The sequence below is a fragment of the Lepidochelys olivacea genome (genome assembly GCF_965140295.1).
Source record: "Lepidochelys olivacea isolate rLepOli2 genome assembly, chromosome: 8".
NCBI lineage: Eukaryota > Metazoa > Chordata > Testudines > Cheloniidae > Lepidochelys > Lepidochelys olivacea.
In genome coordinates, this window is record NC_140418.1 from 48,833,063 (window position 1) to 48,846,044 (window position 12,982).

At 46.8% G+C, this 12,982-nt stretch overlaps 2 protein-coding genes across 3 annotated transcripts; one reads left to right on the top strand and one right to left on the bottom strand.

Moving 5' to 3' along the window:
• Positions 1–2,941: 2,941 nt before the first annotated feature.
• LOC311525684 (uncharacterized protein) lies at positions 2,942–7,872 on the top strand (the record flags this gene model as incomplete). The annotated part of the gene is made up of 2 exons (XM_084637990.1): positions 2,942–5,050; positions 6,469–7,872. The coding sequence occupies exon 2, from the start codon at positions 6,583–6,585 to the stop codon at positions 7,870–7,872; it is 1,290 nt and encodes a 429-aa protein (XP_084494116.1). The 5' UTR covers positions 2,942–5,050; positions 6,469–6,582.
• A 133-nt stretch (positions 7,873–8,005) lies between these two features.
• Positions 8,006–12,896, bottom strand: LOC311524778 (uncharacterized protein). 2 transcript variants are annotated; one of them, XM_084636269.1, is made up of 4 exons: positions 10,570–12,896; positions 9,713–9,811; positions 9,211–9,616; positions 8,006–8,619 (listed from the first exon to the last, which is right to left on the bottom strand). In XM_084636269.1, exons 2-4 carry the CDS (start codon positions 9,788–9,790, stop codon positions 8,468–8,470), a joined length of 636 nt encoding a protein of 211 aa, XP_084492395.1. In that variant the 5' UTR covers positions 9,791–9,811; positions 10,570–12,896; the 3' UTR covers positions 8,006–8,467. The 2 variants fall into 2 exon arrangements, with proteins under 2 accessions (XP_084492395.1, XP_084492394.1); XM_084636268.1 differs by having other exon boundaries at positions 9,713–12,896.
• Between the last annotated feature and the right edge of the window lie 86 nt (positions 12,897–12,982).

Sequence of the window (12,982 nt, forward strand, 5' to 3'; positions counted from 1 at the left end):
TCCTCTTTTATTTAATATAATTAATGTTATGAAAAGATTGGTCTAAAACGATTTGAATACTTTCAAGTTTGGATGGGTTGGATTAATTAATCAGTTTTTCCGCTTAAATTACCTCTTTATAAACTCATATTGTAGAAGAGACAACATTGTTCTGGCTTTGGTAGATGCAGTGTTCCACTTTTACAGAGATTTGCAAGAACCTGCTGTGTGCACTAGAATAGAAACCTGTTGGGCGAGTGGGGGCAAATAAAGAGGTAAGATAAAGTCAGATTCAGTGTGATGAGAGGCAGAATGTATGTAGTTTTAAGCATCCGTTACGGCCAGAAAGGCTTTAGGTTAGGGTTACCCTCTTTACTTAAGACTGGAGTTCATACAAGATAAAGGCTTCCTCTTCCAGCAGTTCTTTTAAAATGATTGTTTTATAATGTTCCTTTTGTGCCACTGCAGCCCATGACTTAAACATATATAAACAAACAAATGGAAGCAAGGGAAAGTTGATAGTAATAAATGTAAATCAGAAGCTAAGAATTGTAGAAAATTGATAAGGGAAGCAAAGGGACAAGGAGGAAATCTATGCCCAGAAGTGTTAAGGACAAAGGAGTTTTAAAAATATATTAAGAACAACAAAAATCGTACCAATGGTAATAGTCCATTACTAGCTGGGAATGGTAGAATTATCAATACAGAAGAAAAGGCAGAAGTATTCAATAAATACTTCTGGTCTGTATTGGGGGAGAGAAGCAGATGGCATTATACCCTATAACACTCTTTCCATTCCACTACTGTCCCAACAGGCTGTTAAACAGAGGTGCTAAATTTAGACATTTTAAAATCAGCAGGTCTGGATAACTTGCATCCAGGAGTTTTAAAAGAGCTGTCAGAGGAGCTTGCTGGACTGTTAATTTTCAATAAGTGTGGGAACACTGGGGAAGCTTCAGATGACTAGAAGGAAGCTAATTGTATGCCAATATTTAAAAGGGTAAGTGGAATGGCTTAAATAATTATAGTCCTGTCATTTTGACATCAATCCTTAGCGAGATAATGGAGTAGCTGATACAGTACTCAGTTAATAAAGAAATTAAAGAAGGGTATTCCATGCCAATGAACATGGATTTATGGAAAATAGATCCTGTCAAACTTCATATCTCTCTTTGAGATTACAAGTGTGGTTGATAAAGATAATAGTGTTGATGTAATATACTTAGACTGATGTATGGTGTTTGACTTGGTACCGCGAAACATTCTGATTAAAAATTTAAAACAATATAAAACTAACATGGCACACATTTGACTAACTGATAGGTCTCAACATGTAATTGGAAATGGCGAATAACTAAGAGTGTGTGTGGTTTCTAGTGGAGCTCTGGAGGGATCTGTTCTTGGCCCTATGCTATGCTTTTTATCAATGACCTGGTACAAAACACACAATCATCACTGATAAAGTTTGCCGATGACACACAGATTGGGGGCGTGGGCAAATAATGAAGAGGACAGGTCCCTGACAGAGCATTCTAGATTACTTTGTAAGATAGGGACAAGCAAACTATATGCATTTTAATACAGCTAAATGTAAATGTGCACAGCTAGGAACAAAGAATGTAGGCCATACTTACAGGATGGGGAATTCTATCCTAGGAAGCAGAGATTGTGAAAAAAATTGGGGAGAGGGGATTGTGGATAATCAGCTGAACATGAGTTCCTAGTGTGATGCTGTGACCACAAAGGCTAATGCAATCCTTGAATGCATCAATGAGAATATCAAGTAGGAGAAGAGAGGTTATTTTACCTCTGTATTTGGCTTGGGCATGACTGCTGCTGGAATACCATGGCCAGTTCTAGTATCCACAATTCCAGAAGAAAGTTGATAATCTGGAGAGGTTCAGAGAAGAGCCATGAGAATGATCAAAGGATTAGAAAACCTGCCTTATAGTGATGGACTCAAGGAGCTCAATCTATTTCGCTTAACAAAGCAAAGGTTAAGGAGTGACTTGATCACAGCCTATAAAAGCCTACACAGGGAACAACTATTTAATAAAGGCATTTTTAATCTAGCAGAGCGAGGTCTAATACGATCCAAGGGCTAGAAGTTGCCACTAGACAAATTCAGACTGGAAATAAGGCATAAATGTTTAACAGTGAGTAATTAATCATTGGAACAACTTACCAAGAGTTGTGATGGGGGTTTTTGGACAGCTCGTTATAGGGTCATTTCCTTTTGCAATGAAGGATAACTATGGGCCAAGGTCTCAGCAGAGACTTCAATGGAGCTATGCTAATTTATGCCAGCTGAGGATCAGGCTCTACGTACCAAGCCAGGGGACACGAACTGCTTAGCTTTTGGAAGCCATACAATACTTTTTCTCCTCTACTGATTCTGTTTTCATTGGACAAGCAAGTGAAATAGCTGGGGAAAGCCTTTCCCAACATTCAGAGTTTGTTTACCTGTCTATCAGGCTGTTCCAGAGCCGGAGGAGTGCTTGACGATCAGAGTGAGAAGAGCTTGACTTGTTTCCACGTGTGCCTGTGTAACACACTGGGCAGTGTTTGCTACTGGTCCCCTTCTGCATCAGCTCCACAGCGGAGAAGAGTCTAGTACAGCACTCGGAGGAAGAGCCTGGCCCTTTAGCTGGCACTGTAATAGCTCATGCTCTTAGCCCTGGTTTAGGCCCCAGGGTCAGCCAAGCTGTAGCACCTTCCCTTGGAGAGGCATCCATTTGGACAAAATGGAGTAGTTTAATCTTTTAACCTAAGAGGTGAAGATCAGCTCAAAGGATGGTATGCATAGCATAAAGAAGAGGCGAGAGGAAAGACATAGATGAGCTATTTGTAATGGCAAACACAACAGGGGTCTTGTTTTTCCAGTTTTCTACTGGTAGAGCTTCCCCTGATTAATTTGATTCCTAACGCTCTATTTCTCTGGTAAAGCATGTTTAGTAGGGGTTGCTCTCAGAGCAATTATTGACCCCCCATCAATAATAACAGGACATCACAATTAATGGCCGAGCTGTAGAGGCAGTACATGAATGTAATTCTCTGGGCTCATACATACCCCACCACAGAGGCTGCTTCAACAAAATCAGAAGAAGCCTGCAGATGGCTCACTCAGACATGGCTTCCCTCATGAAAGCATGGAAAAACCATGCTATCTCAAAACATACCAAGGTTTGACTGGTGAAAAGCTTCATTTTTTTTCCATAGCAACTTATGGAAGTGAATCTTGGGAAACTAAAGCTGTGACCAAGGGGATAATTGATGCCTTTGAGCTCGGGTGCTGGCTCCCATAATCTGGTAAGCATTCATCTTTTCCCTGCAGGAGATACTCATGTTAGAAATAATATTGGAGAAAAGCAGCCCCTGCTGTCAGAAATCAACAGGCGCAAACTTATGTACTTCAGTCACATCAGGCATAGAGAGGGAAATAACCTTGAGAAGGCTATGGTGGAAGGAATGGTGGCAGGTCATCACAGTAGGGGATGACTAGTGAGGTGATGGTAGATGGTGTGCAGCAGATCACTGAGCCAAGCATGCAAAATTAGCAATGGAACAAGAAGGCTTCCAAAAAAAAAAGTGTGCTATGATGTCACCGGTATTCAGACATGAGTGAATGGATGTGCTCTCAGGACTGGATGGGCTAGCTACAGGGAGAGACCCCAGTTTCTTCAATGATGAGTCTATGCTGCCTGAGCTAAAGGGCCAGCACCACTGGGCGCTGCACCTAAGGAACTGGGATCAAAGGGAAAGAGCAGGCCTTAGTTGTGAAGGGTGCTTAGGGTGCAGAGGATTTGCTTAGAGAAGAGAAACTAACTCCGAAGTAGAATGGGACCTTAACCATCACAACCGCTGACTGGAGTTGTCTGCGACCTCTCAGCCCCAGAGTCAGAGCTTTACGTCAGGGATCAGGCTGGTGTTCCTTTCTCCAGGGAAAGGGTGTGACTCTCACATGAGCTATTGCCTTAAAGGGTGAAAGTCCCCTTTGTTCTCATAATCCGAGTGCTTGGCTGGGACTGAACACACACACACACACACCCCACCCCACCCGCAATGCCACCTAAACCCTTCATCAGCCACTATCGCTAGACCAAACTGGGGCCAGGCCCGTGTACAAGTAGCATGAAAAGATGTTTAGCAATCACACATGAGTCATTACAGCAGAGGTTGAAAACCCCCTCTAGTTCCACTCCCAGCTCCTTCGGTTGGTGACCAGCCCCCACATACATCCCACAGCATGTTTTTTCTGCAAGTGCTTTGTAAATGACACATCCAAGCCTGTGAAAGATCCCTATGTTTCTGCAACCAATATCAGCACTTGTCAGGACATTCACCCTCCCGCAGTCATGCCTTGAGCACCATACTGCACAGCAAGCATGTAATTTTTACAAGCAATTTGTAAACAAGATGTTTTTACGGAACCGGAAAGATGCCTTCCTTTTCACTGGCAGTGCTGGTTAGGAATTGAATCCAGTGCAACCTGTAGTGAAAGCCAACTCATGGGCCAAGCAGTGGGCTGCCTTCTCTTTGTTGGGGAATGACATTGGTAAATTAGGCATCAAGCCCCAGGTCCTTGATTGCAGTGGGAGTCCTAAATACCTATGAGAATCTGGGCCTAAGTTATTCTGGAGAGAAATGTAAAGGTGCCCTCCTTCTAACATTGCCCATGAGGGTTGGTTTGGGACCCCAAATGTCCTATAAAAGTCTCACCTTGATAATGTCCACTAATGAAGCCAATGTGGTGCCTGGCTTTCTCTGGGAAGGAATTTGCACATTAAGCAAGAGGAATGACCTCCAAAACTGAACACCACCTGATGTGTCATAACCATTGCCCAGGTAGGATGTCTCTCACACATCCCCTCAGACCGAAACACGCACTGCTTTTTCTCTCAGTGATAGGAACTTGTGATTCACCCTCAAGCTGTTGCCTCAGAGATCAAAGATATCTTTGTTTTCACAACCAATCTGAGGGCCCATCACATATTGAAACCAGCAGAACTGCTTCCCATCGTTACCAGCTACAGGATGTGTTGTTTTGGGTGCGTGCTACCACAATGAATTGGTAAGTCACACAGCACAAGTCAGCATGAAACACAGTCATCTTTATCAGGGACTGAACCTATGTTCTGTGCCCAAAGCACAGCCGTACCCTATCAAGCCAGCTGCGGGGTTAGTTTTTGTTTCTCTGGGAAAGGAATTTTTAAATTAGCTATGAAGTCTTTTTTATTTATTTATGGTGGGTTTTTTGTCAGCAATGTGAAGGGACCTTAGATTTCACACCACTGTGAAGCATGGCTTTGCTTGGATTTACATCCAGGGCTTCTGAAATCTTAAATTAGTCATTTGACTAAGAAGCCAGTCTAGTTTGCTTGTCTCTCAGGGTATGTCTACACTACGGAATAAGGTCGAATTTATAGAAGTTGGTTTTTTAGAAATCGGTTTTATATATTCGAGTGTGTGTGTCCCCACAGAAAATGCTCTAAGTGCATTAACTCGGCGGAGCGCTTCCGCAGTACCAAGGCTAGAGTCGACTTCCGGAGCGTTGCACTGTGGGTAGCTATCCCAGAGTTCCCACAGTCTCTGCTGCCCATTGGAATTCTGGGTTGAGATCGCAGTGCCTGATGGGGCTAAAACATTGTCGCGGGTGGTTCTGGGTACATATCGTCAGGCCCCCCTTCCCTCCCTCCCTCCGTGAAAGCAAGGGCAGGCAATAGTTTCGCGCCATTTTTCCTGAGTTACCTGTGCAGACGCCATACCACGGCAAGCATGGAGCCCGTTCAGGTAACCGTCACCCTATGTCTCCTGTGTGCTGGCAGACGCGGTACGGCATTGCTACACAGTAGCAGCAACCCATTGCCTTCTGGCAGCAGATGGTGCAGTACGACTGGTAGCCGTCATCGTCATGTCCAAGGTGCTCCTGGCCACGTCGGCTGGGAGTGCCTGGGCAGACATGGGCGCAGGGACTAAATTTGGAGTGACTTGACTAGGTCATTCTCTTTAGTCCTGCAGTCAGTCCTATTGAACCGTCTTATGGTGAGCAGGCAGGCGATACGGATTGCTAGCAGTCGTACTGTACCATCTTCTGCCGGGCAGGCAAGAGATGAGGATGGCTAGCAGTCGTACTGTACCATCTTCTGCCGAGCAGCCATGGCATGCAGTCCTTCTGCACCGTCTGCTGCCAGCCAAAGATGTAAAAGATAGATGGAGTGGATCAAAACAAGAAATAGACCAGATTTGTTTTGTACTCATTTGCTTCCCCCCCTCTCCTGTCTAGGGGACTCATTCCTCTAGGTCACACTGCAGTCACTCACAGAGAAGGTGCAGCGAGGTAAATCTAGCCATGTATCAATCAGAGGCCAGGCTAACCTCCTTGTTCCAATAAGAACAATAACTTAGGTGCACCATTTCTTATTGGAACCCTCCGTGAAGTCCTGCCTGAAATACTCCTTGATGTAAACCCACCCCCTTTGTTGATTTTAGCTCCCTGAAGCCAACCCTGTAAGCTGTGTCGTCAGTCGCCCCTCCCTCCGTCAGAGCAACGGCAGACAATCATTCCGTGCCTTTTTTCTGTGCGGACGCCATACCAAGGCAAGCATGGAGGCCGCTCAGCTCACTTTGGCAATTAGGAGCACATTAAACACCACACACATTATCCAGCAGTATATGCAGCACCAGAACCTGGCAAAGCGATACCGGGCGAGGAGGCAACGTCAGCGCGATCACGTGAGTGATCAGGACATGGACACAGATTTCTCTGAAAGCATGGGCCCTGCCAATGCATGCATCATGGTGCTAATGGAGCAGGTTCATGCTGTGGAACGCAGATTCTGGGCTCGGGAAACAAGCACAGGCTGGTGGGACCGCATAGTGTTGCAGGTCTGGGACGATTCCCAGTGGCTGCAAAACTTTCGCATGCTTAAGGGCGCTTTCATGGAACTTTGTGACTTGCTTTCCCCTGCCCTGAGGCGCATGAATACCAAGATGAGAGCAGCCCTCACAGTTGAGAAGCGAGTGGCAATAGCCCTGTGGAAGCTTGCAATGCCAGACAGCTACCAGTCAGTTGGGAATCAATTTGGGGTGGGCAAATCTACTGTTGGGGCTACTGTGATGCAAGTAGCCCACGCAATCAAAGATCTGCTGATATCAAGGGTAGTGACCCTGGGAAATGTGCAGATCATAGTGGATGGCTTTGCTGCAATGGGATTCCCTAACTGTGGTGGGGCCATAGACGGAACCCATATCCCTATCTTGGCAGTGGAGCACCAAGCCACCGAGTACATAAACTGCAAGGGGTACTTTTCAATAGTGCTGCAAGCTCTGGTGGATCACAAGGGACGTTTCACCAACATCAACGTGGGATGGCCGGGAAAGGTACATGACGCTCGCATCTTCAGGAACTCTGGTCTGTTTCAAAAGCTGCAGGAAGGGACTTTATTTCCAGACCAGAAAATAACTGTTGGGGATGTTGAAATGCCTATATGTATCCTTGGGGACCCAGCCTACCCCTTAATGCCATGGCTCATGAAGTCATACGCAGGCAGCCTGCACAGTAGTCAGGAGCTGTTCAACTACAGGCTGAGCAAGTGCAGAATGGTGGTAGAATGTGCATTTGGACGTTTAAAGGCGCGCTGGCGCAGTTTACTGACTCACTTAGACCTCAGCGAAACCAATATTCCCACTGTTATTACTGCTTGCTGTGCACTCCACAATATCTGTGAGAGTAAGGGGGAGACGTTTATGGCGGGGTGGGAGGTTGAGGCAAATCGCCTGGCTGCTGGTTACATGCAGCCAGACACCAGGGCGGTTAGAAGAGCACAGGAGGGCGCGGTACGCATCAGAGAAGCTTTGAAAACCAGTTTCATGACTGGCCAGGCTACGGTGTGAAAGTTCTGTTTGTTTCTCCTTGATGAAACCCCCCGCCCCTTGGTTCACTCTACTTCCCTGTAAGCTAACCACCCTCCCCTCCTCCCTTCGATCACCGCTTGCAGAGGCAATAAAGTCATTGTTGCTTCACGTTCATGCATTCTTTATTAATTCATCACACAAATAGGGGGATGACTACCAAGGTAGCCCAGGAGGGGTGGTGGAGGAGGGAAGGAAAATGCCACGCAGCACTTTAAAAGTTTACAACTTTAAAATTTATTGAATGACAGCCTTCTTTTGTTTGGGCAATCCTCTGTGGTGGAGTGGCTGGTTGGCCGGTGGCCCCCCCACCGCGTTCTTGGGCGTCTGGGTGTGGAGGCTTTGGAACTTGGGGAGGAGGGCGGTTGGTTACAGAGGGGCTGTAGCGACAGTCTGTGCTCCAGCTGCCTTTGCTGCAGCTCAACCATACACTGGAGCATACTGGTTTGGTCCTCCAGCAGCCTCTGCATTGAATCCTGCCTCCTCTCATCACGCTGCCGCCACATTTGAGCTTCAGCCCTCTCTTCAGCCTGCCACCTCGCCTCCCGGTCATTTTGTGCTTTCCTGCACTCTGACATTATTTGCCTCCACGCATTCGTCTGCGCTCTGTCAGTGCGGGAGGACAGCATGAGCTCAGAGAACATTTCATCTCGAGTGCATTTTTTTTCTTTCTAAGCTTCACTAGCCTCTGGGAAGGAGAAGATCCTATGATCATTGAAACACATGCAGCTGGTGGAGAGAAAAAAAAAAGGGACAGCGGTATTTAAAAAGACACATTTTATAAAACAGTGGCTACACTCTTTCAGGGTAAACCTTGCTGTTAACATTACATACATAGCACATGTGCTTTCGTTACAAGGTCGCATTTTGCCTCCCCCCACCGTGTGGCTACTCCCTCAACCCTCTCCCATCCCTGTGGCTAACAGTGGGGAACATTTCTGTTTAGCCACAGGCAAACAGCCCAGCAGGAATGGGCTCCTCTGAGTGTCCCCTGAAGAAAAGCACTCTATTTCAACCAGGTGACCATGAATTATATCTCACTCTCCTGAGGATAACACAGAGAGATAAAGAACGGATGTTGTTTGAACGCCAGCAAACATACACTGCAACGCTTTCTTGTACAATGATTCCCGAGTACATGTTACTGGCCTGGAGTGGTAAAGTGTCCTACCATGAAGGATGCAATAAGGCTGCCCTCCCCAGAAACCTTTTGCAAAGGCTTTGGGAGTACATCCAGGAGAGCCGCGAATGCCAGGGCAAAGTAATCCTTTCACATGCTTGCTTTTAAACCATGTATAGTATTTTAAAAGGTACACTCACCGGAGGTCCCTTCTCCGCCTGCTGGGTCCAGGAGGCAGCCTTGGGTGAGTTCGGGGGGTACTGGCTCCAGGTCCAGGGTGAGAAACAGTTCCTGGCTGTCGGGAAAACCGGTTTCTTCACTTGCTTGCTGTGAGCTATCTACAACCTCATCATCATCATCTTCTTCGTCCCCAAAACCTGCTTCTGTATTGTCTCCATCTCCATTGAAGGAGTCAAACAACACGGCTGGGGTAGTGGTGGCTGAACCCCCTAAAATGGCATGCAGCTCATCATAGAAGCGGCATGTTTGGGGCTCTGACCCGGAGCGGCCGTTCGCCTCTCTGGTTTTCTGGTAGGCTTGCCTCAGCTCCTTCAATTTCACGCGGCACTGCTTCGGGTCCCTGTTATGGCCTCTGTCCTTCATGCCCTGGGAGATTTTGACAAAGGTTTTGGCATTTCGAAAACTGGAACGGAGTTCTGATAGCACAGATTCCACTCCCCATACAGCGATCAGATCCCATACCTCCCATTCAGTCCATACAGGAGCTCTTTTGCGATTCTGGGACTCCATCATGGTCACCTCTGCTGATGAGCTCTGCATGGTCACCTGCAGCTTGCCACACTGGCCAAACAGGAAATGAGATTCAAAAGTTTGTGGTTCTTTTCCTGTCTACCTGGCCAGTGCATCTGAGTTGAGAGCGCTGTCCAGAGCGGTCACAATGCAGCACTCTGGGATAGCTCCCGGAGGCCAATACCGTCTAATTGTGTCCACAGTACCCCAAATTCGAGCCGGCAAGGCCGATTTAAGTGCTAATCCACTTGTCAGGAGTGGAGTAAGGAAATCGATTTTAAGAGCCCTTTAAGTCGAAATAAAGGGCTTCATCGTGTGGACGGGTGCAGGTTTACATCGATTTAATGCTGCTAAATTCGACCTAAAGTCCTAGTGTAGACCAGGGCTCAGGGAAAGGAATTAGTAAAGTTGGTTTAAGGAACTACATCAAACTCTGCTTCCACCACCACTGGCAGCCCTAAGCATACCACCATACACTTCTCTGGCAGGCTCTGCTACCATACATGCCCTGCCCATTCACACACCAGCAGAATCAGCTGCAGCTGGAGGATCAACACCATGTTAATAAAAACCTGATGAGGGGCATGTGAAAGTTAGAAATAGCCTATGAAGGTAAAAGTTAGACCCAGGCGTGGCTCTTCTTCTGCTTCACTTCTAAGTTCTGGAGTTCAGACTTTTTCTATCAGGCTAGCTCAAGGTATCTGGTTCTGTCCCCTGTTCTGCCACAAATTCCTTATGTGACTCTGAGCAAGTCACTTAGCTTCTAGTTGCCTTAAGATCCCCTTCTGTAAAACTGGGATAATACTTACCTGCTTAGGAGTGGTGAGGTTTAGCTCAGGGTCGTGCGACTGTTGCTACAGAAGTATTAACACAGGCACAGAAGTACTACAAAGCCAGCAGCCCTAACGAAGCTTTAGCTTGCTAGATGAAAGGTTTCTTGTGTGAGGTAATGGAGGGACTAGGCTGTTCTTTGTAAACGTACTGCGCTATTCATGAGGAATAGGTTAATATTGAGGAATACCACAGCATGATTCATTGTGCTGTCCAAGCCATTAAGATTCTCCCTCTGGAACAACACAGTTTTAATTAATTTGTCTGCTCCCCAAAGCCTGCTGCAGCGCTGAGGCCTAGTGAGTATGTGACTGGAAACGCAATCACAGCCTCCTGCATAGCTGTGTGGGGTACTAACATATGCATAGCCTGAGATGAGGTTTCTTTCAGATCACTTCTTCCGCCCACAGATTGGAATCTCTGCTAGTGAGCCCAACAATGCTGCCAAGGAGAGTGTACATTAGAACAGTCAGACTGGGTCAGGCCAATGCTCCATCTAGCCCAGTATCCTGCATCTGACAGAGGCCAATGCCAGGCGCTTCAGAAAGAATTAACAGGGCTGTTATCAAGTGAGCCATCCCCTGTTGTCCAGTCCCAGTTTCCAGCAGCCAGAGGTTTAGGAACACCCAAAGCATGAAGTTGCATCCCTGACCATCTTGCTAATAGCCATTGATAGATAACTTTCTAGAGGATAGGTCCAAATCTTTTTTTTTTAACCCAGTTATACTTTTGGCTTTCACAACATCCCCGGCATCAAGTTCCACAGGGGTTGACTGTCCATTGTGTGAAGTATTTCCTCTTGTCTGTTTTAAACTGGCTGCCTATTAATTTTATCAGATGACCCCTGGTTCTTGTGTCATGCAAAGGCATTAACACTTCCCTATTCATTTTCTCCACACCATTTATGATTTTATAGACCTCTATTATATCCCCCCTTTGCTCAAAGCTCTTGGGCCCAGCTTTACCCTTCATTAGAGGGACTCAGCTCCCAGTGGAAGCTGTGCCTGACTGCAGAATTGCAGCCCATGGCTCACATGCGGACCAGCTGGAAGCAGGTGTAGTTTTCATTGGAGTTGCACCAGATTTGATGTGGTTCCTTGTTCTTGAGGAGGAGGAGGAGGAACATTGTAAGCGCTGGTGCTCTTCAGAGGCAGGCAACGAGGTTGGTGTCAGTTCTGATACAGGGGATTATACCAATACTCTTCACCTCTGCCTGAAACCTACGTCACTGCCTGGCCACGTGCTGTGGATCCTTGGCCTCGTTTCTATTTTCTGCTGCTTCCTCTGGCTCATGTTGCTATTGGTCACAGCACTTCACTGGTAACACCCCACCATTCCCTTTTCTAATGTCACAGCGGGAGATGGTTATAGCCAAGGGGCAGAGCCTTTTCCAGGAGCTCCAAGGCCTTGAGGCACAGAGCCCTCAGCCAGTCTCTTAGCATCACCTCTGTGCCAGGAATGAACACCTCATGCCTATTTTGAGAGGGTGATAGGCCAGGGTTTCCTGTCCTGTGGGCTGTGAAGCTGCTCCTTTCACAAAGACAGTATCAGTGCCGTATTCAGCAGCAAGGCGACTGTTTATATGAAGGTAACGCCAAGGGGTCCCAAGGGAAATCCGACTTGCTGGGCTAGGGCAGCAAAATGTCATCTTTTCCCTCAAGAGCTTGCAATCTAAATACACAAGACAAAGGCTGAGAGGGGAATCAGGCACAGATGGGGTAAGTGATTTGCCCAAGGTCCCACATAGGTCAGTGCCTGAGCCAGGAGTAGATGCTCTGTCTCCTGCCTCCCAATCCAAACCCTATCTATCTGACCATGCTGCCTCCTAGTGGTTGCCTAGGCCAGGTCTCTGAGCTTCCAGAGGCTTTCCTGACCTCCTAAAAACAGCTAAGAATGCTATGGCAGCCTGCAGCACTGCTCCATCTCTGTCTTTACTGAGTGTTTCTTTGTTTTAAAGTTACTCATGATCAAAAACGGGAGAGGTACAAATACACAGGAGGGAGAGTCAAATGCAGCAAGGCAAGAGTGAATGTTTGCACACTCATTTGCACTTCCTGTGGAAAAGGGTAAATTTAGCAGTTACAAGAGGGGAAAAACCCAGCAAGGGGCTCAGGTGAGAAATGGACCTTAGTGAAACGAGAGGTGCTGAGAAAAAAGAAGGTCATGCTATTTACATTGTGCCCAACATAAGCCATGTATGCACCATGAGTGAAGTCTGCAGATGGGAAGAAAGTGGAGGAAGGACCCTTATGCAGGTTGCAACAACTTTCCCATCTGCTGTGAAAGGGCTGTGTACTGGTTTGACAATAAACAAGACTTAACATAGGGACGGGCCAAAAGCACTGAGGTCAGTTGGAACTCAAAGGTGCTCTGCAAATCAATTGGCTATTT